Source organism: Toxorhynchites rutilus, chromosome 2 (genome assembly GCF_029784135.1).
Source record: "Toxorhynchites rutilus septentrionalis strain SRP chromosome 2, ASM2978413v1, whole genome shotgun sequence".
Taxonomy (NCBI): domain Eukaryota; kingdom Metazoa; phylum Arthropoda; class Insecta; order Diptera; family Culicidae; genus Toxorhynchites; species Toxorhynchites rutilus.
This window is the reverse complement of record NC_073745.1, coordinates 321,996,747-322,021,770: the sequence shown is the minus strand read 5'-3', so window position 1 is coordinate 322,021,770 and position 25,024 is coordinate 321,996,747. Positions and strand designations below refer to the sequence as shown.

Below are 25,024 nucleotides of genomic sequence, written 5' to 3'. Positions count from 1 at the left end.
CTCGTTCCAGTTCGCCAGGAAAACGAACGACTCATGCGGGAGTCCCTCGATAGAGCTAAGATGATAAAGAACTACACCGAGTACCACCGGATGATTGGTGGTGACGAAATTCCATAACGATTTTTGCTCACTCTCATCTATCCTGTCATCGAAGCGTGGCATCACTTCACCCGCAAGCGTCGTATACCCCCCAACTGGCGACCCCTGACTGGAGGATGCTAGCGAACGGTGAACGATGCGCCCAGCCAGCTGCAGCTGATCCCCAGGATGCTCCAGGATGTGTGGATACCATCCACCGGTGTTTTTTTTTTTTGTGTCATCAACGCCAACGGAGGGCAGAGGACGGAGTCATCGTCTCCCCCCGACTGTGGAATGCAATTGTTACCGCCCGCGTTTCGAATGTGAGCTGAAAATGGGCCCGATAGAATTCAATTAAAATAACTTCAAAAACCCTGGAACCGATAAACCACCGGTAACGGATCGGCAGCAGCAGCAGCAAAAAAAAACACAATGCTGGGGGCAAGTACCATAAAAAGCGAAATTCGTGCGGTCAAATGGTGAAGGGGATGTAATTTGCACGTATCCAGCGTTGATTATTTGCAGTGCGGGGAATGATTGTTGTTAATTGTTTAATTTTGTTATACCTCGGGATGGAAATTCCGATCCGTTTCGTGGTAACGAAATGCCGAATGTTAGCTTTAGTAGGGTATGCTTTTCCTAGCGAATGACAGTGCCGTTTTGGATGATCACTAGAAAAATTATTTTTAGTTATCGAAAACGGAAATGGAACAAATTGTTGGTATGTGTACTCATAGAAGTTGATTCGTTGTCAAAGTAGTTTAATTGTTATCATATATTCGAGACTACGTTCGGACAAGACAGCAGGAAAATTACATGAAAAGCGGTTTGAAGCTGTTGGCGAACTGTTGAAGTTATTTGTAATTCAATATATTTTATCGCAAAATTCAAATTCCCACTTCCTCTCGGCCCGATATAGATGTAAATTTATGATTTCCCACAAACCTTGGCCACACAGTTTGCTCCTAAACTCTCCAAATGTGATGAATAGATCTGTTTCTACATTGGCTAGGCCGTAGCTGGAGCCCTAGATAATACATTCTGGGCCACGGTAAGTCATTCTATTTACAGAGTCAGGGTCGTTCTATTTCCAGTCATCGTATGGTTGGGATGGGTGGGAGGCACACAACAGATGGAATTTGTTATGACGCTGGGACACCAGGAATATTACATCCACGGCTTACAGTTGCATACATTAAGCTTCATAGATAGATTGAGGTGAAAAGCTCATCCCGGTCAACAGCCGCCGGGCAGAATAAAAACATAGAAATGGAAAGCAGATGAATATGATGCAACTACCAAAGTCAACGGCGGAATGTGTTTCAGGGGGAAATCATACTTCAATCTTACTTTATCGATTAGTGGAGTTGTTTTTTGTCGGAAGCAAACATGTCATACAGCTTTCTCTTGCATAATAATGGAGTAGTCCGTCCCTATGTTTACGAATTTTTGTCCCTCCCTTTACAGTGACGGACAAAATAATAAGACCAGAAAGAAAAAAAAAACTATGGATGGGTCATACCTACGATATAACCGCAAGGTTGACGTAGGACTGCCGTTGTCTGTGTAGGGAAAACACATTCCGGTTTGCAAAAATGCAAGCGAGTACAAAAATATTCGCAACTTGCATCTCATTTGCAATGCCAATTTCCCACGCTCCATGGTTTTGAAATCCGTGTTAGGGATATATTCCGATTTGCAGAAACGCTAACGAGTAAAAAGTATCCACAACTTGCATTTATTTTGCAATGCTAATTTCCCCAGGCTCCATGGTTTAGAAATTTGTGTTAGGGAAACATTCCAATTTGCAAAAACGCAAACGAGTACAAAAGTACCCGTTGATTGTATCTTATTTGCAATGCCAGTTTCCCCAGGCTCCATGGTTTTGAAGACTGTGTTAGGGAAACATTCCGATTTGCAAATGCGCAAACGAGTACAAAAGTACCCGCTGCTTTTATCTATTTTGCAATGCCGATTCCCCCAGGCTCCATGGTTTTGAAGTTTGTGTTAGGGAAACATCCATTCATTCCAGTGATGGTACCTCAATCGTTACGCAATCATAACTGAGTGGATTTCCGAGTGACACTCACTTTTATACCGATTGGTGTGATTTCAATAGCGGTTTGAAAGCAATTTAAGGCTATTGAAACAAGTGTTTGGATCAAAAAGTAACAAGCATAGCACGCGTAGACTTTTTATCTTTCGAATGAAGTGTATATCATACCATTTCGTTCAGTTGTTTTGGAGCTATCAACGCTGAAAATCTCGTTCTCCGGCGTAACGCTTTCGTTTTCGAAATTTTGAACTCAACCCCAATATAGAAATGAAAGACGTAGTCCTACGTCAAAAACTATCATATTAAAATCAAGCCTAGGAAAACTCACACTTTTCAATCACCTTTCAAACAATCAAAAATTGATGATCACCAATCTTGAAAATTCAATAATCATACCTGATTTCTCGATATTTTCCCATACCTCCAAGATCAGAGTTTCAAGTCCATCTACAGTAGCAGACAGCTTTTTCTTGACATAAATTCTTTTATTTCCAACATTCCCTAAAGGTTTTTCACGGTTTCAAGTCCAGAGAATGAACTGGCTAGTCCAGTACATCTATTTTCTTGTCCTTGATCCACTGTTGGATTTCCTAGCTTATACGAATAGCGGCTTTGTCCGTCTAAAAAAAAACAAATTGTTTTCAGTGATATTTGGAAAAAAAAAAAGGTAGAGCCTTCCAGAACCCGTTCCTTCATATGGGGTTGGGGAAAAAGAAATGTCGTATTTCTGATAGAAATTTGACGCTTTATTTAACATACTTAAAATTATCCAATTTAAGTCAGTTTGTTCGCAAACTTGTTGCCATTTAAAAGGCAACTTCATTATCCCCCCCTTATGAAACCCCCCCTCCTTATTTGCAAAAAACTCAGACAGCCAATTTTCGCAAGCCTCTTTTGAGGCCAACTTAGTATCACCAAGAGCGTTTTGCATGGACCAGAAGAGATGATAATCACTTGGAGCCAGGTCCGGACTATACGGTGGGTGCAATAGGACATCCCATCCGAGCTCCCGTAGCTTCTGGCGGGTCATTAAAGATGTGTGAGGTCGAGCGTTGTCCTGGTGGAAAACAACACCATTCCTGTTGATCATTTCTGGCCGCTTCTGGTCAATCGCCTGCTTCAAACGGTCAAGCTGCTCACAGTAGAGAACCGAGTTGAGGTTCTGGCCATAGTTGAGCAGCTCATAGTGGATGATTCCCTTCCAATCTCATCAAACACACAGAAAAACCTTCCTGGCCGTCAATCCGGGCATGGTGATGGTTTGGGCCGGCTCACTGCACTTCGACCTCTACTTTTTTCGCTTTAGGTTGTCGTACGTGATCCACTTTTCATCACCAGTCACCATCTTCTTCAAAAATGGGTCGAGTTCGTTCCGTTTTAGCAAAGCATCGCAGGCGTTGATTTGATCTAAAAGATTTTTTTGCGTCAACTCGTGTGGCACCCATACATCCAGCTTTTTTTGGAACCCAATCTTCTGCAAATGGCTCCAAACGATTTTATGGTCTATACCCAGTTTCTGGCCAATCGAGCGAGTGCTCACATGCCGGTCTACTTGGATGATTTCAACGATTTTATCGGTTTCCACGACGATTGGTCTACCAGTACAAGGTGTATCTTCGACGGCCACTACACCAGAACGAAATCGATCAAACCAACGCTGTGCTGTGCGAATCGTTACAGTATCGGGTAAAAACGTAAAATATGGCGAATTTCTTGCTTGGTGGACTCCATCTTTGACGCGCTATAACTTGAGACTGAAAAGGATAATCACAACACTGTCAAAACGACACTTGTAGCACAGATTGTCGTCTTTAAATAGCCGTAGAGTATGACCCGATGCGATAAGTACAACATAAGATATGTTTAAGTGTTGCCATATATTGACAATATACGACATTTCTTTTCCTCCAAACCCAATATAAATTTAAAAAAATGTGAAAGCTTGGTGGACTCCATCTTTGACGCGCTATAACTTGAGACTGAAAAGGATAATCACAACACTGTCAAAACGACACTTGTAGCACAGATTGTCGTCTTTAAATAGCCGTAGAGTATGACCCGATGCGATAAGTACAACATAAGATATGTTTAAGTGTTGCCATATATTGACAATATACGACATTTCTTTTCCTCCAAACCCAATATAAATTTAAAAAAATGTGAAAGCTATTTCGAGCTTTCCATCATCACAAACATCTGCCCATACCATGCATGATTCGTCACCAAAGTTCCAAGTGGAGAAGAGGAGTTGTCAATGGATGTCTGATAAATCCATCAGGATCATAAAAGTTGAAACTTTGTTTCATCACTGAGGATAACCTGGAAAAGTTATAAAGGCCAAATTTATCACAAATACAATTGCATGTTCTAGCGAAACTCAATCATTGTTCGATATGAGAAGGTGTAGGATTAGTGACTTTCACCATTTTAGTCCTTTGATTAGAGCAAGGCGCCTAGAAGTATATCCCAAGGCGCGTAGATGTATATCCTAAGGTGGGCCAACTTGCTAAAACCACTCTTCAGCCATCTTGGAAGTCTACTGTGTTTTGTTTGTAAACAAAACACAATACGCTTGTGCCCAAGTTCGCTCGTGATCAGTCTGTCTCTTTCACGCTTCAAGGAAATAATTCCCCTTCTGTTTTCTATACTGTTTCATGTACCGCTCCCCTAACCAACTTTGTGACGAAACGGCCTCACCTAGTACCATAGACCCGTCTTGGTATATCTTAAGGAGGGCCAACTTACTAAAACCAAGGCGCCTAGAAGTATATCCTAAGGTGGGCCAACTTGATAAAACCAAGGCGCCTAGAAGTATATCCTAAGGTGAGGCCGTTTCGTCACTAAGTTGGTTAGGGGAGCGGTTTATGAAAACAGTACGGAAGAAAGCAGAAGGGAAATTATTTGCCTATAGCGTGAAAGAGACAGACTGATTGCGAGCGTGCTTCGGCACTAGCGTATTGTGTATTGTTTACAAACAAAATACAGTAGACTTCCAATATGGCTGAAGAGTGGTTTTAGCAAGTTGGCCCACCTTAGGATATACTTCTAGGCGCCTTCGCTCCCCTAACCAACTTAGTGACGAAACGGCCTCACCTTAGGATATATTTCTAGGCGCCTTGGATTAGAGATGTGCCATCCGCTCATGAGCTGTTCCGAAGAATCGACTCTTTGAAGAGAGTTGAAACGGAACAGCTCGCAAAAAAAAAAACAGGTCTTCAGCTCACTTTGATAATGGTGCAGAAGGGAAAAGAGCTGAAGAATTGCAGAGAGTGTGTGGGCTGTAAGATTCAAATGAACTCACCGCGTGCTCTTCGTGTTATGACATCAGTTCAGTTTTATTTGTTCCTTGTCTTTTCAACTGTTATATTCACGTTGACGGCATTGGACTTTGTTTACCAGTTTAGGGGGCACCAAAAATAATAATTGACTTTCTGGCAGAATGTACACGTTTGTAAAATTAAAATTATGAATGAAAATTAATTTCTGTGTATCAAATTAGTATTCTATTTCAATGAAAAACACTTTGTTTACAGGCGGTGCAGAAATCTCATAAGAAAATTGTTTTTGAAGACAACTTTATATTATAATAAAAAATCTCAGTAAAAATTTCGGAAATGTATAGACAAATGGTTAAATAAGAATCAGGAACACGTGTTTCAAGTAATTTAATAATGTGTGATTTTGGCCACCAAAAGCCCAGCCATTTCGGAGATGTTTTATCCTTATCCGCAGAGCACACGTCTTGCCTTTACCGCTGCCAGAATGCCGGGGGAGACGAGATCTCGTGCTGCGTAATTGGGTCGGGCGATGCAGGGTTGGAGCAAACCTTATGGCCGGCGAAATATGGGCGGCAGGGCTGCATCGTATAGGCACGGTATGTATAAAAGGGACAACGCAACGCATTGCAAGTGAAATACATTGGATGTAATAGGAGGATCACATTCACGTCCCACACATCACCCCTCTTCCGAAAAAAAACCGAAACTCAGGGATAAATAGTTCATTGTGTTATCGAATACATGATCAAATATATACTTTAAACATGCTAGATCTTAAAATGCTTCATTTCCAACTACTGTTATGAAATTTTTCGATAGTTCAGGTGTTCTCTTCGTTCGTTTTGGGCGTTTAACAACTATAGGCTGTGAAATTTCATACCGAGGGATGCTGTAGAGCAGTGTGATCGTTTCTTTTGCTTTCCTAATATTTTGTAGGGATAGCTTCTTCGGAGTGCCTCCCATTGTATGCTTTATTTGTCTGCGACACATGTTTTTACAAGAACTGACCGCTTTCATCGCTCAAAACCAGCATGCCATTCCGTTTTTCCATCGCGGTATACTTACGATGGTCGAACCGTGATTCCCCTTTTGCACGAGTTTGACGTTCAACAACGACTCTCACCTAATTTAATACGATATTGACGAGCTCCCCACGCAGCAGAGTTATATGCATGAACTGCTGCGTTCAATTCCTCTCGGTAGCTTATTCCATTTGCAAACTGTGATCATGTCTTTTTTTCCACCGGCTTCATGCGGTTTCTGGTGATTGCGCAAAAAATGAAAGACTTCATCTATCCCTTCGCATCTTTCGTCATACTGGTTCGCCAAACTCGCTCTCAAAATATTTTCAAAATTCATTACGTTTCTCGCGTAGTAATCTCGATCAACCATCGTATATAATTACCACAACTATTAATCTCAATCCGGTTGTCTCAATCCGCTTTAATTCGTTCTAAGCATCGCGGTCGCCTCTATTCGCTAATTGAATAAAAACGCGGTCGTCTCGACCCACTAAAAACACTCAAAGCGCGGTCGTCTCGATCCGCTACAAATGTTCAAAGCACAGTCGTCTCGATCCGTTACAAATACGGCGCTCGTCTCGATTCGCTATAAGCGCGATCGTCACGATCCGCTTTTAATAACACCTAGCGCGATCGTCGCGATCCGCTTTTAATAACAACAAGCGCGGTCGTCACGATCCGCTTTCAATTACATTTAGCGCGGTCGTCTCGATCCGCTTTTAATAACAACAAGCGCGGTCGTCGCGATCCGCTTTTAATAATACCATGCGCGGTCGTCGCGATCCGCTTTTAATTACACCAAGCGCGGTCGTCACGATCCGCTTTCTTTTAATTACACCAAGCGCGGTCGTCACGATCCGCTTTTAATTACATCTAGCGCGGTCGTCGCGATCCGCTTTTAATAACACCAAGCGCGGTCGTCACGATCCGCTTTTAATTACATCTAGCGCGGTCGTCGCGATCCGCTTTGGATAACAGCTAGCGCGGTCGTCACGATCCGCTTTTAATAACACCAAGTGCGGTCGTCACGATCCGCTTTTAATTACCACGATTCCGATCCCAATGTACATCACTACATATATCAAACAAAAAATGTACATCACTACCCATTTATAAAAATTACATCACTACACATTTCAAACAAAAAATGTACATCACTACCCATTTCAAACGAAAAATGTACATCACTACACATTTTTTCCTCATTTAACAAACAAACAAAATGTGAGAAAAAAAAGCACTCGTGTTCAGCTACCGGTGATATTACAACAATCACAATAACTAAGCCGGGATGACAGCCATGTTTTTTCGATTTTTTTTTTTGCGATTTCGCTCCACACCACGCTAAAATAATCGGCCAAACGGTTAATTAGCCGCGACGAACACAAGTAGCCGTACTGCAAAAAAAATCCAGCTCCTGGCAGGATCGCCAATGTGTGATTTTGGCCACCAAAAGCCCAGCCATTTCGGAGATGTTTTATCCTTATCCGCAGAGCACACGTCTTGCCTTTACCGCTGCCAGAATGCCGAGTGAGACGAGATCTCGTGCTGCGTAATTGGGTCGGGCGATGCAGGGTTGGAGCAAACCTTATGGCCGGCGAAATATGGGCGGCAGGGCTGCATCGTATAGGCACGGTATGTATAAAAGGGACAACGCAACGCATTGCAAGTGAAATACATTGGATGTAATAGGAGGATCACATTCACGTCCCACACAAATAATATGGTGTGAAACATTTCATTTCAATTTTAACATTTTAAAACTAACTTTATGTCTTCTAATCTGATAAAGATTACACTATCGAGTTTGGGACCCAAATTGAAAGTCGCCACCAAACGTCGACACTGACAACTGAGCTGAAGAGCAATTCATAAAGAACAGCTCCTTTGGATGAGCTGAGCTGGATTGCACGCTCTATCTTTGATGCTAGGAGTTTTGACCAATGTTTGAAGAATTATCTCCCAAGAAACGTTTAACTTTAAAGACTGGTTGATTTTCTTTAGTTACTGCATTTGGAGTTTTTTTGCCCAGTTATGATTGTGTCACATTTACCCGAAAGACATTCACCCGAATGCAACATTTACCCGGCAGTAACACTTACCCAAATGTACTATTTACAACCATATTTATTTAGAAAGTATTTTTATATTTAATCCTGATAAGCGTTATTTAAATAATCACATTCATACATTAATCGGTATCCAAAAACTCGTATACTACGTGAGTAGAGCAAAAACAAGAGAAAACGGCATTACGTACTATATTTTTCAAGACCATGAAAAATATATCGTCTGCTACGGATCTTCCGTTGTCCAACCGATGACAAACGTAATGCACCAGGCAAACGTATGCCTAAAGGATCGTTGGAACACAGATTTGCTTGCGAGAGGCCGCCGCTTCCAACGGCGGGTCAGTGGCCGACTCGGATTGCGTCACCTAATTAATTTCATAACGAACAAACAAATTCATAATAATAACTGCGCTGCGATGGCGTTAATACGTACGTAAAAAATTGTTGCTTACAAATTCTTTTCACATTTTAAGGTATTTTTGTTTTATAATTTTTATATTTAAATTAGCTGCTAAATTTTCGAAATATTCCATATTCCGTGATTATTTCTAAATTATCTCTTAGCCTTTGAGAGCAATTACGAAAGCAAAAAAGACAGTCTGTTAATTGTGTCTACACTAATTTCTAAAAATTTCTAAAAAACAGTGTTCTCCAGCATCATTTTCAAATTTCCCCGTTACAAATTTTTCTTTTACTATGTATTTTTGTTGGTCTCTCATGTTGTTTCTATTTAATCTTATTTACCAACAGGAGATTCGACAAAACTCATAATCTGCTTTGTTGGAATTTTTCCTTCTTCGTGCGGATAAACGTTACAATCGGGAAAATGTTGCATTCGAGTAAATGTCGCATTCGGGTATTTGTTATATTTGAGTATTTGTTGCATTTGGGTAAATGTTCATTCGGGTGAATGTTGCATTAAGGTATTTATTACATTCGGGTGAATGTCATTGGGGTAAACGTGTTTCGGGTAAATGTGACACAACCCCAAGTAATTGCGTGCTACTTTTTGGGGTCAATTCGTCGAAATTTTTTTTATGCTACAGACCAAGCCCGCCTTTAGACGGGCTCCGCGGATTCTCTTTTCAAATTATTCAGACATTATAATCAATGTTCACCCCCACTAGAACGTCTTTGGAATATTTTCATCTATCACACATACACATTGTTTTTATGCTGGCAGCTTTCTGCTAGAAGTATTTTATGTTGAAAGTCGGAAATTCGAGATAAAAGTGGAATAGGTTTTTTAGATAAATAAAAAAACTTGGGCGGTAGAGGGTTAACTTTTGTATGGGTGAATACTTCCATATTCTCTTTTTTCCGTAAGCACTTTTTGCTTCGTTATTTCGCTCCAAATTTCTTATCCAAAAAAACCTAAGACGATGAAACAGATAATTGGTCTTATACAAAATGGGCACTGTAAGCGAAAGGTTTTGTTTGCACCGCACACGTGTATACACTAGGGTGCCAATGAATGTATGGATAAAAATCGACCCTAAAATTTCAAAAAGTTATCGTATACAACATGTTCACCAACTCGAAAAAACACCCTATGCCAAATTTCAGCTCAATCGGACTTAAGGGAGAGTGGCGCAAAGCGGTCAAAGTTTGAGTTTTTTGAAAATAGAAAAATCACCCAAGGTGGGAGTAAAGGAAATCGATGTTTTTGAAAAAAAAATTCGCAATGTCAAATGTCTTAAAATTGCATGAAACGTCGAGATCTAGTATTATCTCGAAAAATAAAAATTGTCAAAAATCGGCACTCTGGGACTTCTGGAATACGAGGCAAAACGTGACTCTGACTTTGTGCACAGATTATGTTAGCGTTACGTAACTTAAAGGGGTAGGGAGTTTGTCTTGCGTTAAAATTTGTTACAGAGTGGGAAGGGGTCAAAAATCCACATTTTTAGCGTTACGTAATTTGTGCACCACGTCTAACATATGGGGACACGACTTCAAATCTAACCTAATAGCGAATTCGTTTTTAAAACTGAGTCAGTGCCAAACTGACTCTGTAATAAAAAAACGTTTTCAGTTTCACGAATGCGGTGGTTTGTTTGTGTGCGTTATATAGTCTGATTTGTTTATATTAGGCTGTCAAAAAAGTCCTGCGGTATTTTTTTTTAATTTTCATTTGTTCATAAAATTAGTTACAATCATCTGTTTTAAGTCAAATATGCGCCGTTTTGTTCGATGACTTGTTCCCAACGAGATGCCAACTTCATAATACCCCTGTTATAGAAGCTCGCTTCCTTATTGGCAAAAAACTCGGATATCCAATTTTCACAGGCCTCTTTTGTGGCTAACTTCTGACTACCTAGCTCGTTCGCCATGGACAAAAACAGGTGGTAGTCACTTGGTGCAAGGTCCGGACTATACGGCGGATGCAAAAGAACCTCCCATCCGAGCTCCCGGAGCTTCTGGCGCGTCACCAAAGAAGTGTGTGGTCTGGCGTTGTCCTGATGGAAGACAATGCGGCCTCTGTTTATCAAAGATGGCCTCTTCTTCATGAGTGCTACCTTCAAGCGGTCCAGTTTTTGGCAGTACAGGTCCGAATTGAGCGTTTGGTCATAGGGAAGCAGCTCATAATAGATTATTCCTTGACAATCCCACCAAACACACAGCAGAACCTTCCTGGCCGTTAATGAGGGCTTGGCCACCGTCTGAGCCGCTTCAGCGGGCTTCGACTACGACCGTTTGCGCTTCACGTTGTCGTAAGTGACCCACTTTTCATCGCCAGTCACCATCCGCTTCAGAAACGGGTCGATTTTGTTGCGATTAAGCAGCGATTCACATGCGTCGATACGGTCAAAGATGTTTTTTTTTTTGCGTCAACGTGTGTGGCACCCATACATCGAGCTTCTTTGTGAATCCCAGCTTCTTCAAATGGTTAATAACGGTTTGATGACTTATCCCCAGCTCTTGGCCGATGCTACGGCTGCTACTATGCCGGTCTTTCTCGGCTAATTCAGCGATTTTGTCGCAATTTTCGACGACAGGCCTTGCGGAGCGTGGCGCATTTTCGACGACCTCTACACCAGAACGAAAACGTTGAAACCATCGTTGTGCGGTGGAAATGGAAACTGTATCGGGTCCATAAACTGCACAAATTTTATTGGCAGCTTGAGATGCATTTTTGCCTTTGTCATAGTAGTACTGTAAAATATGTCGGATTTTCTCTTTATTTTACTCCATATTTGCGACACTATAACTCACGAAGGACTTAACCAAACAAAACACTGTCAATAACAATATTATAGCGCGCAAAAATACCTTTCCAACAAGCTATAGTATGACTCGATACAATGAATACAACTAGAACTACGCGCTTACAACGACACCTCGAGGAAATACCGCAGGACTTTTTTGACAGCCTAATATTTACGACGGCAAATGTACAGTGTCGACGTCTGGTGGTGATATTAGTGCTTGGGAGGTAAATTGTTCTCCATCAGATCAGAAGGGCCAAGTGCAGTGTAAACATATAAAAGTTTGAATGAAAATTTTTACTTAATATTGTTTGATTACCTAACACATGTAGTTCTGACACTCACTTAACCATTTGTCGATGCATTTCCTGTTTGTTCCACAAATAATTACTATTATAATATAAAACCATCATTAGACACAGTTTTCGTTCAATATTCTGCGATATCGGAAAAAACTTTTATTTAATCACATAAAATAAATATTCGATACGTTAAAGTAAATTTTCATTCATAATTTTGATTTTGAAATTTATTCCACCTGAATATCCATCATTATTTTCACCTCCCAATGAAAGCACACGTAGCTTAAAGCCGTCTACTCTACTCTTCAAAATCAGAATCCGAATTGGATTACGATTCCAATAATACAAAAGCAAAAGCAGCAGGTTTTCCATTTTCATAGTCTTTATTTTTAGATTTTCCAAAACAATATTCGGAACTTGACAGTTCAGTATAGTTGTATTGGTGAACCCGAGTGCCAACCCGTGAAACATCTCAGTGCGAAACTAACAGCTTTCGGGGCGAACTAGTGCGACACTGAGTGCGAAACTGAGTGAATAAAAAAACGTTTTGACAGCAGTTAGTGCGGCACTGGAGTTGAAACTGAACAAAAACGAATTCGCTATAAGTGACAAACTATAGTCGCCCCATTCGCCTGTGGAAATAGCATGACCTGAGCCGTCTCACGTCATTCGCTGCGCAGAATAGAGCGGTTTTTGTAGTCTAAGTTCATAGACTTACTCGCAAGTCCCATGATTGGTCCAGTGATGTTTAGTCCATAAATTGAGTCCTGTCCATCGAAAATAAACTGGATCTTCCATACTGTCCCCTGTTACGTCCAATAGAGAAGTTTTGGGCAATAGTGAAGAGAAAGTTGAAAATCAAGGGAAATGTTATCGTCTATATTTCAATAAAAAAAATTAAGATTCATTGAGTCATAAAACGAAATATACATATTCGAATCCGTCCCATTTCTGAAGGATCTTAGCTTTATTTGATATTACGTTCTATTATGTCGGCTTGACGCAAAGGTGCTTGTGTATCACATTTCAATCGTAGTTGGAAAATTGCGATGAAATTACAGCGTTTATGATTGTATAGGTCTCTCAAATCCTACCCCCTATTTCCTCTGCATGTTCCACCAAAAAAGGTTCCCCAATGCCACAGGAAAGCGAATAACAAGCATTATATGACATGAAAATTGTGCCATTAAACCCATCGGTTCGCGCGATGCAACAGGTCCAGGACGGAAGCCACGCCGTAACGCTAGAGAGCTAAATAGGCCACACCACAGTATATTGGTGGTGTGTTTGTATGTGGAATCCGGAGGCTTGGCAAGTGTCGGGAGTATTATTGGGCTGACTGGTATTTTTTTCCATTACCCCAAACGGTCGATTGCTGCGAAGGAAGAAAGCTGTAACCACAAATTGAAACCGCACCAGCTCCCAGGGCGGGGTAGGGTGTGTGGGAGAACCGGAACCGAAGCGACGGGGCGGGACTGGGGCGGTACCGGGGCGGCTTGTAGGCTGAGACTAAGACTGAGATGAAGAAGTAACAGTAGTGGGAACAGAGCAAATGAAATGAAAATGAATAGCCTCGAGGTGATTGAAATTTTGATAACAATTGGTTGTAACTGGCAGCAATAATGGTTGAGTGGTGGCGAGTGGTGATGACGATACGGAAGGGAGGGGCCGGAAATAAGATTCATTCGGTGAGACACTTTTGACGAAATTGTTGGCGAGGAAATTGTAGTCATCCGTCCAATGTTCCGGTAATGTGAGAACTTGTGAATCACCAACTTTTATTGGAGTAAATATCCCGGAATAAAATCAACATGTGTCTCCTTCTTTTATTCGAACAATGCATAGAATAAGTCACATTTTGCGAAAACAATTAAATCGATTCAATACTTTTGTGTTTAATCGATTTAAAGAAAATATTCAATTACATGTTTGCAAGGACTCAGTCATTTCTTGATGTAGTTTCTGTCCAATTTCTAAAAGACCATATGAACTTTGCTTACCATTTGCTATCGTGGAACGAAGATGGTTTCATACAGATGTTTGTAGTCAATCGCTTCTCAATCGTCAATTATTAGTCTCAAATTGGACTAACAGCAACTTGTATATTCAAGTATATTCAGGTCCCAAAAGACACTGTGCGATTTTTCCTAACTGAATTGGCATTGGAACTGTAACGCTACTGAGCTGCTCCACCGCAAATGACGATTTTTTTTCCATAAATTTTATTATTGTATTTTTAAATATTGACTCAAATTTCGCAGACGCATTCTTCCAAAAAGAACAATTTGCATCATCGGTTTTCTATTTCGACTGTAGTCTTACTTTTGAGAAGGGCCTACACAAAAAATGTTCGAAAATTTTCCAAAAAATATAACGGAATCCACTTTTTATCAAGTAATTTTTTTCTATTTGAATATATTTCACAAATTGATTGCGTGATTCTATTCTTTTATAAACTTATAATATTTTTGTCCACCATTTTTTATCCATTTCGCAATAAGTAATATTAGAATCATCAAATGAGCATTTTTGTTGTCGAACCGAAAACGCCGAGAAATCTTAAATCCAAAATTCGTGTTTACAATCGTATTAATACAGTGATAGACATTCGTTTAGCCGCACTTGAAAAAAAAACTTGAAACACTTACAAAACAACTAGGAAAGTTCTTTTTATCGGGATACTTATTTGCTGTAGTGATAGTATATTTAATTCACTTTTATTGAAAGGACGTGCGTCACAATCACACACACACAGGGCGGCATCGGTGGATATAAACATTCAAACGTCGTTTTTTTCCCGAGACATACGTTTAGCCGCAGGGCATAAAAATCGAGTTTTCGCATAATCACCAAGCCTTTATCTGTGTTTTTTGAAAAAATACTTGGGAATGTTCAATTTACAAGATAAATATTAGACGTGCAACTTAAGAAGTTGGTCAGATTAGTGATTTACGTAGAATTTGAAGGAATGGCGAAAGGTATTCTATTGGCGGAAGAGGGGCGGAAAATAATAAAGATATTCAGTGAACAAAAGTTTTCTAATCACTCGATCGTAACAAAAATTGGTCTTTCTGAGAAAGTGGTACGGAATTTTTTTAAATAGTGCCAGAAATATGGGATATAACGACCAACAAATGGGAGCACCAAAGTAACTTTGCGCCTTAAAGGTCGAATAAGACACGACGCAACCAGGAAACGATATCCTGCTCATACATTAAGGCAGAATCGGTTGTTCCAGTAACGAAAAGGCATGTTGCGCGCATCTTGAATGAGTCACCAAACATCATGTGGAAGAAACCTCAAGGGAAACCGAAACTGACCGCCACCCATAAGCAGAACCATCTCATTTTCGCCCGGCAATACATGGAATGGAAACTAGAATGGAGAAATGTTGTATTTTCCGGCGAAAAAAGTTCAATTTGGATGGTCCGGACTGTTACAGTTGCTATTGGTACAATTTAAGTCAACGGCATGTCATGAGATCGAAGCGAAACTTTGGGGGCGGAAGTTTGACAGTGTGGGGAGCCGTTTCCTATCACAGCAAGCTTCTCATTTGTCTCACCCTAATGAACTCCGAAAAGTATCTTCGATTACTGGAGGACGTTTTGATTGGTCATATTGAGAATAACGCTACCGAGGATGTCGTTTCTTCAGCAGGATTATGCATAGATCCAAATTTCCAAGCTGCCAGGCTTTTGGCCGTTACGTTTCTGAGTTTTCGTTTTGTTTCTAAGGTTTGTATTATTCTTAATCATGGATGGGTTTTAGTAGAAAGAAACATTGTAATGATTGTGTTCGTTCTGGGTTTTATTACATAACACAAGAAAAGATATGTGAACATAGTTTTATGCTTTTCAGAAACTATCTAGGCATAAAGCAATTGCAGAAAATATCTGAGTGATTTGGTAACACTGGAACTGACTAACTCTTTATTAATCTCCATACTGGAACGATGTGCCTCATTATGCGATGGATTAGAAAATTGCATTTTGATGTAAAACATGATTTTTAACATTTTTTCATTCAAATTCAATCGATAGCTCTGGTAAGATTTCGAAATGTGTTGAAGTTTACAAAATTTAAATAAGTTTTTTATGCTTCAAAAGTCTTATGACAGAAGCGGTCAAAGTTGAATGAAATCATGCTTTTTCATATATCATTATTTTCTGACGATAGCCGTGGCTTTTTTGCGCTACATTACATTTAATTGTATTTATAATGAAAAAAATAAAGTTATAAGCGCTGGAAAATTCAGCCAATTACTACGTTTTCCATTGTTTTTCATGGTGGGGCATTTTACCGACACGGCGCGTCTTACCCAAAGTTCCCCTATATGGAAAAATGCGAATGCTTCTAATTTTCATCAATGTGAACCATTTACAGACCATAATATTGTAATGACGTATTCTCTGATTTAGCACTCTTACTGAAAGTTGAAAGTTGAAATGAACTTTTCCAAGCCCAGCAAAAGTTTTATTTTACGTGCAGATTTGTAGCTTGGTTACTGACGCACAGATTGGAATACATATGTTTAGAACGATGCAAATACAGTAGAACACCGATTATACGCGAAATAGTCTGGCAAGATCACCGCGGATAACGCGATAAAGTACTAAATATGAGGTTCAAACGCAAAATAAAGATATTCCAGTATGTAAACTATGTTTTATCAATAGATATAATTAAACTATCCATCTGTGAAGTCGTGTACACGATACACGATGGTCCAGGAGGTGCATTTGAGTGGAAATTAGCATTTAGAGCTTGACAGTTATTCCCAAGACAAAAACTGTCTTCTACAAAGTTGTTACATATACATTTAGAAAAATCCTCGGTCGAAAACTACCAAATACATTTGGTAATGCAAAATTAGTAGAATGTACAAATTTTTTGTACATATTGTCAAAAAACCCGCATCCCTACCAGGGATTAGTATATTTTACTCGATAACATTAGTAAACTTGGATATTGTCATATCTGAAAACTGGTGAGAAAAGCGCTTATTAACCATTTTTATTGTTCCCATAAGGCAATACGGAGGAATAATAAGGATATAATTCTGATACGTGCATTTTCGGCGAAAAAATGTAGCCGATATTGGGCTTCCGAATCATGGTTCTGCTTGACATATGTGTTTATTAGTACGGTCGAAAATGACTATAGATTGGTAGTATTTACCAAAAAATTCGTTATATTTACTAATTATTTCTCTCAGTGTAAAAGAGCGCTCATTTTTATGTTATCAAAAATAGGGTGACCAAAATTGTCGATGAAATAAAAAATCTAACGTTATTTGAGACATCTTTGTAGAACAAAGTTTCTCTTGAAATAACCGATGTAGCGCCTTTTTTTCTAAAGTGCTTTAGGGTCACCATGAAAAAAATTGTTTTTTTTTTTGCTCTAACTTTTATATTTAAAATTCTACATACAAACTGTCTTCGGAAGATTTTTAGAGCTTACAAATAGTTTACGGTGCAGAACTTGTCAATGTCTCAACTTCACTCAATGTTATTGATATTTCTTCTCAAAAAATACGCTCTCTGCAATTGTTTGTCATTCTTTCTGGGGCAAACTTAAACAAAGTTTATTGGCTTCATTTGAAAGAGCAAAGTTCACTCTACATGATGTGTGGTTGTCAAAACTATGTTATTTTTTATCGGTTATTTCAAGAGATAGAAAAAAAAACTTAGTTCTACAAAGATATCTCAAATAACATGGGCTACAATATTGTCGAGCTATGTTTACCTCTTTCTATGAGGATAAGGAAGTTATATTTTTTATTTCATCGACAATTTTGGTCATCCCATTTTTAATCACATAAAAATGAGCGCTCTATCATATGTAACAACTTTGTCGAAGACAGTTTTTATCTAGAGAATAACTGAGAATAACGCTCGCGGATAATCGGGGCTTTACTGTAACTTCTGAAACGGTTCAAAACGAGGTTGATTATTGATTGACCATCCGGCAACATAGTCGAGATTCCCGTCTGAAATCCAGATGGTCGAACATATAGAAACAAACCAGTTCTTGCGTTTCATCGACCTTTTGTATGTGCTTAACAATCAATTTTGCGCCACTTATTTGCCAATATGTGCAAGACATCGACATGCTTGCAGAAGTGCACGATCCACATTATGATTGAATTATGGGCACATTACACGATCAAAATTATTGACAATAATTGTCTTCATTATTATTGTCTTCAATATCGTGACAGCCAGGTTTTCGAAATCCTATCTAACCTCATTCAATATTGTGCCACCTTACATGGTCAATAACCCGCCATCAATCCGGGACTACGAAATTATCCGCGATGACTGGTGGCGACATTCGAGTTTAGGATTCAATCTATTGTCATTATGTTATCAAATGTCATACTGACAAGATGTAAGTAACGTATTTTATTTTCTCTTTATCCTCATCTATCGGTTTCTATAGTAAACTCAAATTGGAACGGCTTTGCAGCAGAGTTTTTAACGAAAGAAAAGGTTGATAAAGAGAGAATCGATCGAAGTAATTTACATCTTTTTCCTTCTGGGCCCCTCATTTGCCGTTGAGATGAATAGAAAATAATAAAAAAAAACTATGGGAGGGTTATACCTGAAATATTACCGTAAGGTTGACGTAGGATTAGCTTGGCTTAGTAATCATTTTAGTGTGTTGATTAAATTATGTATTAAACCAGTGATTGAATGAAACAATTTCCTATTTCAATTGCCAACAAATTCCAATTATGGATTGCGTTAATCGTTGCAAATCTGACATTTGCATGATACCTTGTTATGGCATTCATTTATGGTGGACTTCCAAAAATATGTGAACGGAAGAATGGCTAAACTATCAATGTATTTTACATTTCCCTCTGGGTAAAAAAGTACCCGCACCTTGCATCTATTTTGCAATACCGATTTCCCCTGGCTCATTAGTTTTGAAATCAGTGTTAGGGAAATACACATAGTCCAACGATCGTACATCAACCGCTGCGCCATCATAACTGAGTGGATTTCCGAGTGGGCATTCATTTATATACGATTTGTGTGATTTCAATGGCCTGTTTTCAAAGCAACTAAGCTATTGAAACAAGTTAACAATCATATAACTCTTGGACATTTTGTCTTTGGAATGAAGTGTTTCTCTGTACACAATAAACATCTTTGGGATCTGGGACCGACACTGATAATGTGCTAGCTCCGTAATGCCAGGATATCAAATCCAGCCAAAACACCATGGAACAACCGTGTTGCTTCAGGAAAGGTAGCAGATGTTTTTCTGGACATTTTCTGGCTCACGTAAATTGCCTGGTTAACGGCCCCGGTTGCAATGATAATGTCGTTTCTCAAGCCAGATGTACAGATAGTCTGCCAAACCAGATATCCTTCCGAACATCGATTGAAGATGCAGTATACAAATACAGTTTTGCAGTAGGAAAATTGAACGAACGACAATATTTCAGAAATGTCGGGGGAGGTCGTCTACGCCAGGGCATTTTGATACATCAGCATAATTCAGGGCTTTCATGTCGTCATCTGGGGGGTCGTCGTTCGGATATACAAGTGCGATTCTGTCCTGGATGAACTGGATGCGATCAAAACTAGTTGAAAGATGAGGCAGGCAATTTTTATTGTACAAAGCTGAAAAGAAACTCGTGAGCGAATTATCAACATCAAATGGAGAGCTTGCAGTGACTTTGATTCCACTGTGTGCACGATACGATTACTCGATCACAAACTTTCCAAATTTCGCTTCATGTTCGCTTGCGTTCGTTAGACGTATTCATCAGACTGGACTAGTCGATTAGTCTAAGACTATCTCTATTATCTATCGTTTTATCCTTCAGATAACGTCCCCCAGGGTTGCCCTGAATTACCCGGGCCGGTGAAGTGGAACTCGGGCGAAATATATTTTATGCAATTTGTTGTAAGATAGCCCAACCAATGTTTCTCCATTCAAAGTTTGTTACCAATTTAGTACAGACACTTCACTATTCCCACCTTAGATGAACCTAACCAGATTCACGACAACGCATGGGGATTTAAGGTGGAAACAGAATGTCGCGTTGTGCGTTGCTTCTCATCAGCTGCCATTGCTTGCGTTTTGTACTAAAACATTCGCCCGACGCAGTCTGTTGATTTGCAGTCACAATCTAGCATTCGCGTCACCACTTGTCATGTAAACAATAACAAAATAAAAGTCGTATGAAAATCTTGTTGTGTCCACGGATCAGTTGAATGTTTTTAAAAACAACACATTGACATATCCGACATAGTGAGCTTCGTTTACTAGTTTAGGGGAGCGTGAAAGAATAGCTGATTTGCAGTCGGAATGAACATGTTTTCAAAATTAAATTATGAATTAAATTAGCTTTTCCATATCAAACTGGTATTCTATTTAAATGAAAAACATTTTTGTTAGCAGGTGCTGAAAAAGTCTCATACGAAAATTATTTGTAAAGACAACTCTATATTATGATGAAAAAATTCAGACACAATGTTGGAATTGTTTAGCCATATGGTTGAAAGAATGTCAGAAACACGTGTTTCAAGAAATCAAATAACATGATGTGAAAATTTTCATTCAAATTTTAGAATTTAAAAACCGGCTTCGTGTCTTCTAATCTGATAGAGATTACACTAACGAATTCGGGACCCAAATTATGCCCCTAATTTGAAGTTGCCACCAGACGTCGACACCATGCCACTGTCATCGCGAATTCGGCGCAAGCAGTTTAGAACAAATGTTAGCATTTAGTACAACGATGCTAATGACGCAACGCATTATTGTGTTCGACTAAATGGAAACACTCATATTTAAAATGAAGTGTCAAAGCACAATTGTCGCAACGCGACGCATAGCGCGGCATTCTTTTCCCACCTTTAGAGATAAATCAGCAAGCAAAAGTGATCCCAAATTGATTTGAACACTCGGGATTATCACATCGATTCACTCTAGATCGGGCCAAACACAACACTCTAAATCGAATAAAAAACTAGTACAAAGCTTATAGGATCGACAACACTTCCACGTTCAGCAGTGTGGCCAAATTGACTGCATTTTATAGTAAACAAAACCTCTCAAAACTGACACTTATCCTCAGCTCACAGTATAAACACGCTCAATTATATAGATTTAGTGAATCACGCAAAATTCAGCTCAGAAATTTGAACCGGAAAACACGGATAGCAAATAGCCGAACAAATTGAAACAAAAACAAGAAAACAATCCCACATTAGCCACACACAATCAAATATTGTACGTATTAAAAGAAAAACAAGTTCGTTACGAAAAAAAAGATAATGTTCCAAAGAGATAAAAATTAGTAAAACAAGAGACAAACTCAACTGAATCAGCTTAGATAACTGTTTGCAATGAAACGAAGTCGTTCGAAGGAGAAAAAATCAAATACGTTAGCTATACAAAAAAAAGGCGGAAGTTCCAGGTGATCAATTCCGTTGTGTGTTGGAAATCAAAAACGGTTGAGAAGAAAATGTGAGAAGTAATAACACACACACAGTATCTTTTAATGATAGTTTCTACAACTTTGTATTGTACGTTTCAGCCCAGTGTATCATACAGAAGAAGACCCGTTTCGTTTCACGACGAAAAGTGGGGCTTCGAAGCACAGTTTGTACGGGCATCGAACGTTTGGTTTCTATGGTGCAAAACTAATGTTAATTAATCGAAGGACAAAAAAAAAGGTTTATACGCTCAATTATTATAGGAGCCATGAACGTAACTCAATTTGTAAGTAAACTTGTTGCAAGAATCACTCACACAAAGTCTTACCGTATGGATAGGAGGGAAGACGTTGACGATGCATACGAACGACAAATTAGTACATTTTCGTAAGAAAATCGATAAAACAATAAAAAATGGAAAAAGATAAGCAAAAGGTATCACCTAATGAATTTAATGAAAACTTAATGTCACTTGTATTAACGGAGGGATTTTAACAGAGGAGAAACATTAAAAAAGAAAGTGTCTATAATACATAAGGGTAAAACACTGCAGCATAGTTATCGGAACGTTTATGAAATATATGAGTATAATAAAATCGACAAAATGGTTTGTTTTGTGAACGGAGCAAATATAGGTGATATTTTCATTACTCAGCGATCAAACGAACGCCGCTTATGTGCGATTCCACTCGTCAAAATCATTTTTTCAACAATCGAACATCAACTCGATTCCCATTGGATTTGGAAAAACACGCTCAAATTATTTTGTAGTCTAAAAGTTGGGATAGTAGCAACACGTACGAATTTATCACTCCTCTGCCACTGTAATCCGAGGGAAAGGTATTTGAAAGAAGGAGAAAAAAACATATTTGAAGCACTCAATTTTTTCCTAAACTATTTTCAGCATCTCAAAAACGGTCCTATTTTGAGAGAATTTTTATTCTAACAAAGTTTTTCTGATATATAATTCTTAGAACCGGATCGAATAGTTCCATCGTGTCGTAATAAGCATCACCTGTAGCCAATTTTGCACAACACGACGATGAAACGGGAAACGCGAATCGAAGGAAAAAATGGAGTGAGAGGTTTTCCCCCGGAAGGGAAATGTTTGTTAACATTGTTAGTGCGGCGAAACGAATGCCCGATTGCAGGCAGCGGTAAATATCAATTTCCTACAAAAGTGGAAACACACAAAAACACTCAGAAATAGATTACAACTTGAAAACGAAGACAATTATAAAATCAACCAGATTTCTTTTTTAATATCCCACAATTAAAAAAAACTTTCCGATTGCAACCGAAGTTTGACGCAGTAAACCGGGCAACCTAAAACAGGATGGTAAATCATTTAGAGAAAAAGAAAATAACAATCTTAACCAAATTATAACATGAAAGAATACACAATTTTGAGAGAAAAAAGCGAAAATCCTGGCGGTAAAAAAATCAAACTAGCGAAAAAACCAATGTAAAATTTAATTGTAATGTTTTGTACCATATTATTATGAGATGAAAATGAGACAGATGTTTTTATGGTTAAATATATAGTATTCCAAAATTGTTATTCAGCTTCCAAATAAGCGGAATATGTTTTTTGTTCGGGCGATATATCACACTTCCAAACGGAACAAATTTTGACACCGAGAGGTCACTGTTGTGTTTTTAGCGAATGCACAAAAAGTTGAACGGAAAGGATTCGTACATTCGCTCGAGCTTCCGACGGAAATAGATTTCATCGATGAGGATCCCTGGCAATTCGATAGTCGAGCTTTTTCTTTAAAATTCGTTCTCACAGCCAGTACCGGTGTGAATATCGGAGAAATGCGAAGGAAAACGCCAACAGTTTTTTACGCGCCTTCAACACGTGTATAGTAAAGTAAGTGGCCCTATAGTAAAAAGGGCCAGAAAGCTCAGGCTGGTGGTGTAACACAAAATCGATCAAACATAGAGCGGTGTAATTCACCAATGTTGGGAAAATTTCGGTGCAGAAAATGAGTTCCCTGTTGAGTGGAAAGTTGAACGAATCTTCTGCGTGTGCGTACCTTGGCCAATGACAGCATAGAAGCAATGTGTTGATTCACACCGTCAGTATGTTTGTTTATAGAAATGCGAGAGACATCCAATATGTTCTTGGAGAATCGAAGAGAAAGTCCTCACGAATAAGTTTCATTCACAAAATTACCGTTAAAATTCTAACGATATCTATCACGAGCTCCCACCTTGGAGGTCGATTATTGCGATGATTGCTGTTTATTTAGAAACAATTCTAATCTAACTCGGAGCCGGTCATTTCTACCTTTTTACGGGTAGTGGCAACTATCACCCTCATTCTTGTTTTCGAACGTAAAGAAATTGTTCGAAAGAATGTACCATTTGTATTCTTGTTTTCGTACGAATCAAATCCATTCATTCGAACTTTCGAAAATTGAACAATTCAAACGAATCGGCCATTCTAGTTTTCGTACGAATGTGTTTTTCACGTGGTTTCTAAACGTCACTTTTTTCTTGCGAATTCCGTTCGATTGTTTTTCGGATAATTTGAACTTAAATCGTACTGATTCTGCTGTTCAATCTATTATAGAAGGAATTGAGTCATTGAGGATTATGAATATGATTCATGAACATTATTAGTATTTCATTTCTTTGTGTACTTTTTATTATTGTTTTTGCTGTTTTGCAGTCCTGTTAGTAAAATTCAATAATTGGGTTGATTTTCCGGCAAAATTAACGAACGATCACTGTATGGGCGACACTTTCACCGCTGCTTTGATAAAATCTTGCATGAAATTTTATTGATACATGAAATCTTGCATCTGATGTTTATGTTCGAAAAAGGTCTTGTTCGAACGGATTCGTACGAAAACAAGAAAGTATTTTTCGAAATTGTTCGAATCAAGTCTTTCGAACGAAAGTCAGATACGGCCGTAAACAAGAATAAGGGCAACCAATTTTTCCAGTGTTTTTAATTGTTTTGCGTATTAAAAGAAATCTCGCGTAACTTTTGAAAAGGTCCAATGTAACATTTTCGTCAACTCGAGAAAAACGAAGTTGAAGACCCGAACATTATTCCGCGAATTGTCTTAAAAGTTATCGATCTTTATCGCTCCTCTCACCACTAGCGATCAAGAATAGCTCTCCAAAACCAATCGTAGCTGTTGTTCCGTGATTTGAGTTTAAAGTTGATTCCAAGAAGCGAAAATGTTACATTGGACGTTTTGACTGCCCACGTTTGCACATTGGACTATTACGTTGCACGATAAGAATTTGAAACTAACTACTAAACAACAATCCAAAAATCAGCATTTCGTTCTAAAGACAGATTATTATTGTTATCACCCGTTGAATTGAACTGAAATCAATAACAACTACTGTAAGAAACAAAAACTCAAAACGACCGAAGTACGACTTTGTGTTGTTTTGACTGCCTTGTTACTTCGGACGTTTCGGGCATCGGAGGAAAGTGGCGTCCGAAGTAACAGCCGGGTGCTTAAAATCCGAGTCTGTACATTGGATATTTTTTGTATCGGCGATAAAAAGATGAATAAAATAGAT

The 25,024-nt window shown here is 38.9% G+C and overlaps 1 protein-coding gene across 4 annotated transcripts in view; it reads left to right on the top strand.

Moving 5' to 3' along the window:
- LOC129768245 (uncharacterized) overlaps positions 1–23,038 on the top strand; it is a 524,264-nt gene extending 501,226 nt beyond the window's left edge. For all 4 annotated transcript variants that reach the window (XM_055769750.1, XM_055769751.1, XM_055769748.1 and 1 more), the window contains one exon: positions 11–23,038. In XM_055769750.1, the coding sequence (XP_055625725.1) occupies positions 11–117 (107 nt within the window). In that variant the 3' untranslated portion in view covers positions 118–23,038. The remainder of the gene's footprint in view (positions 1–10) is intronic.
- The last annotated feature ends 1,986 nt before the right edge of the window (positions 23,039–25,024 follow it).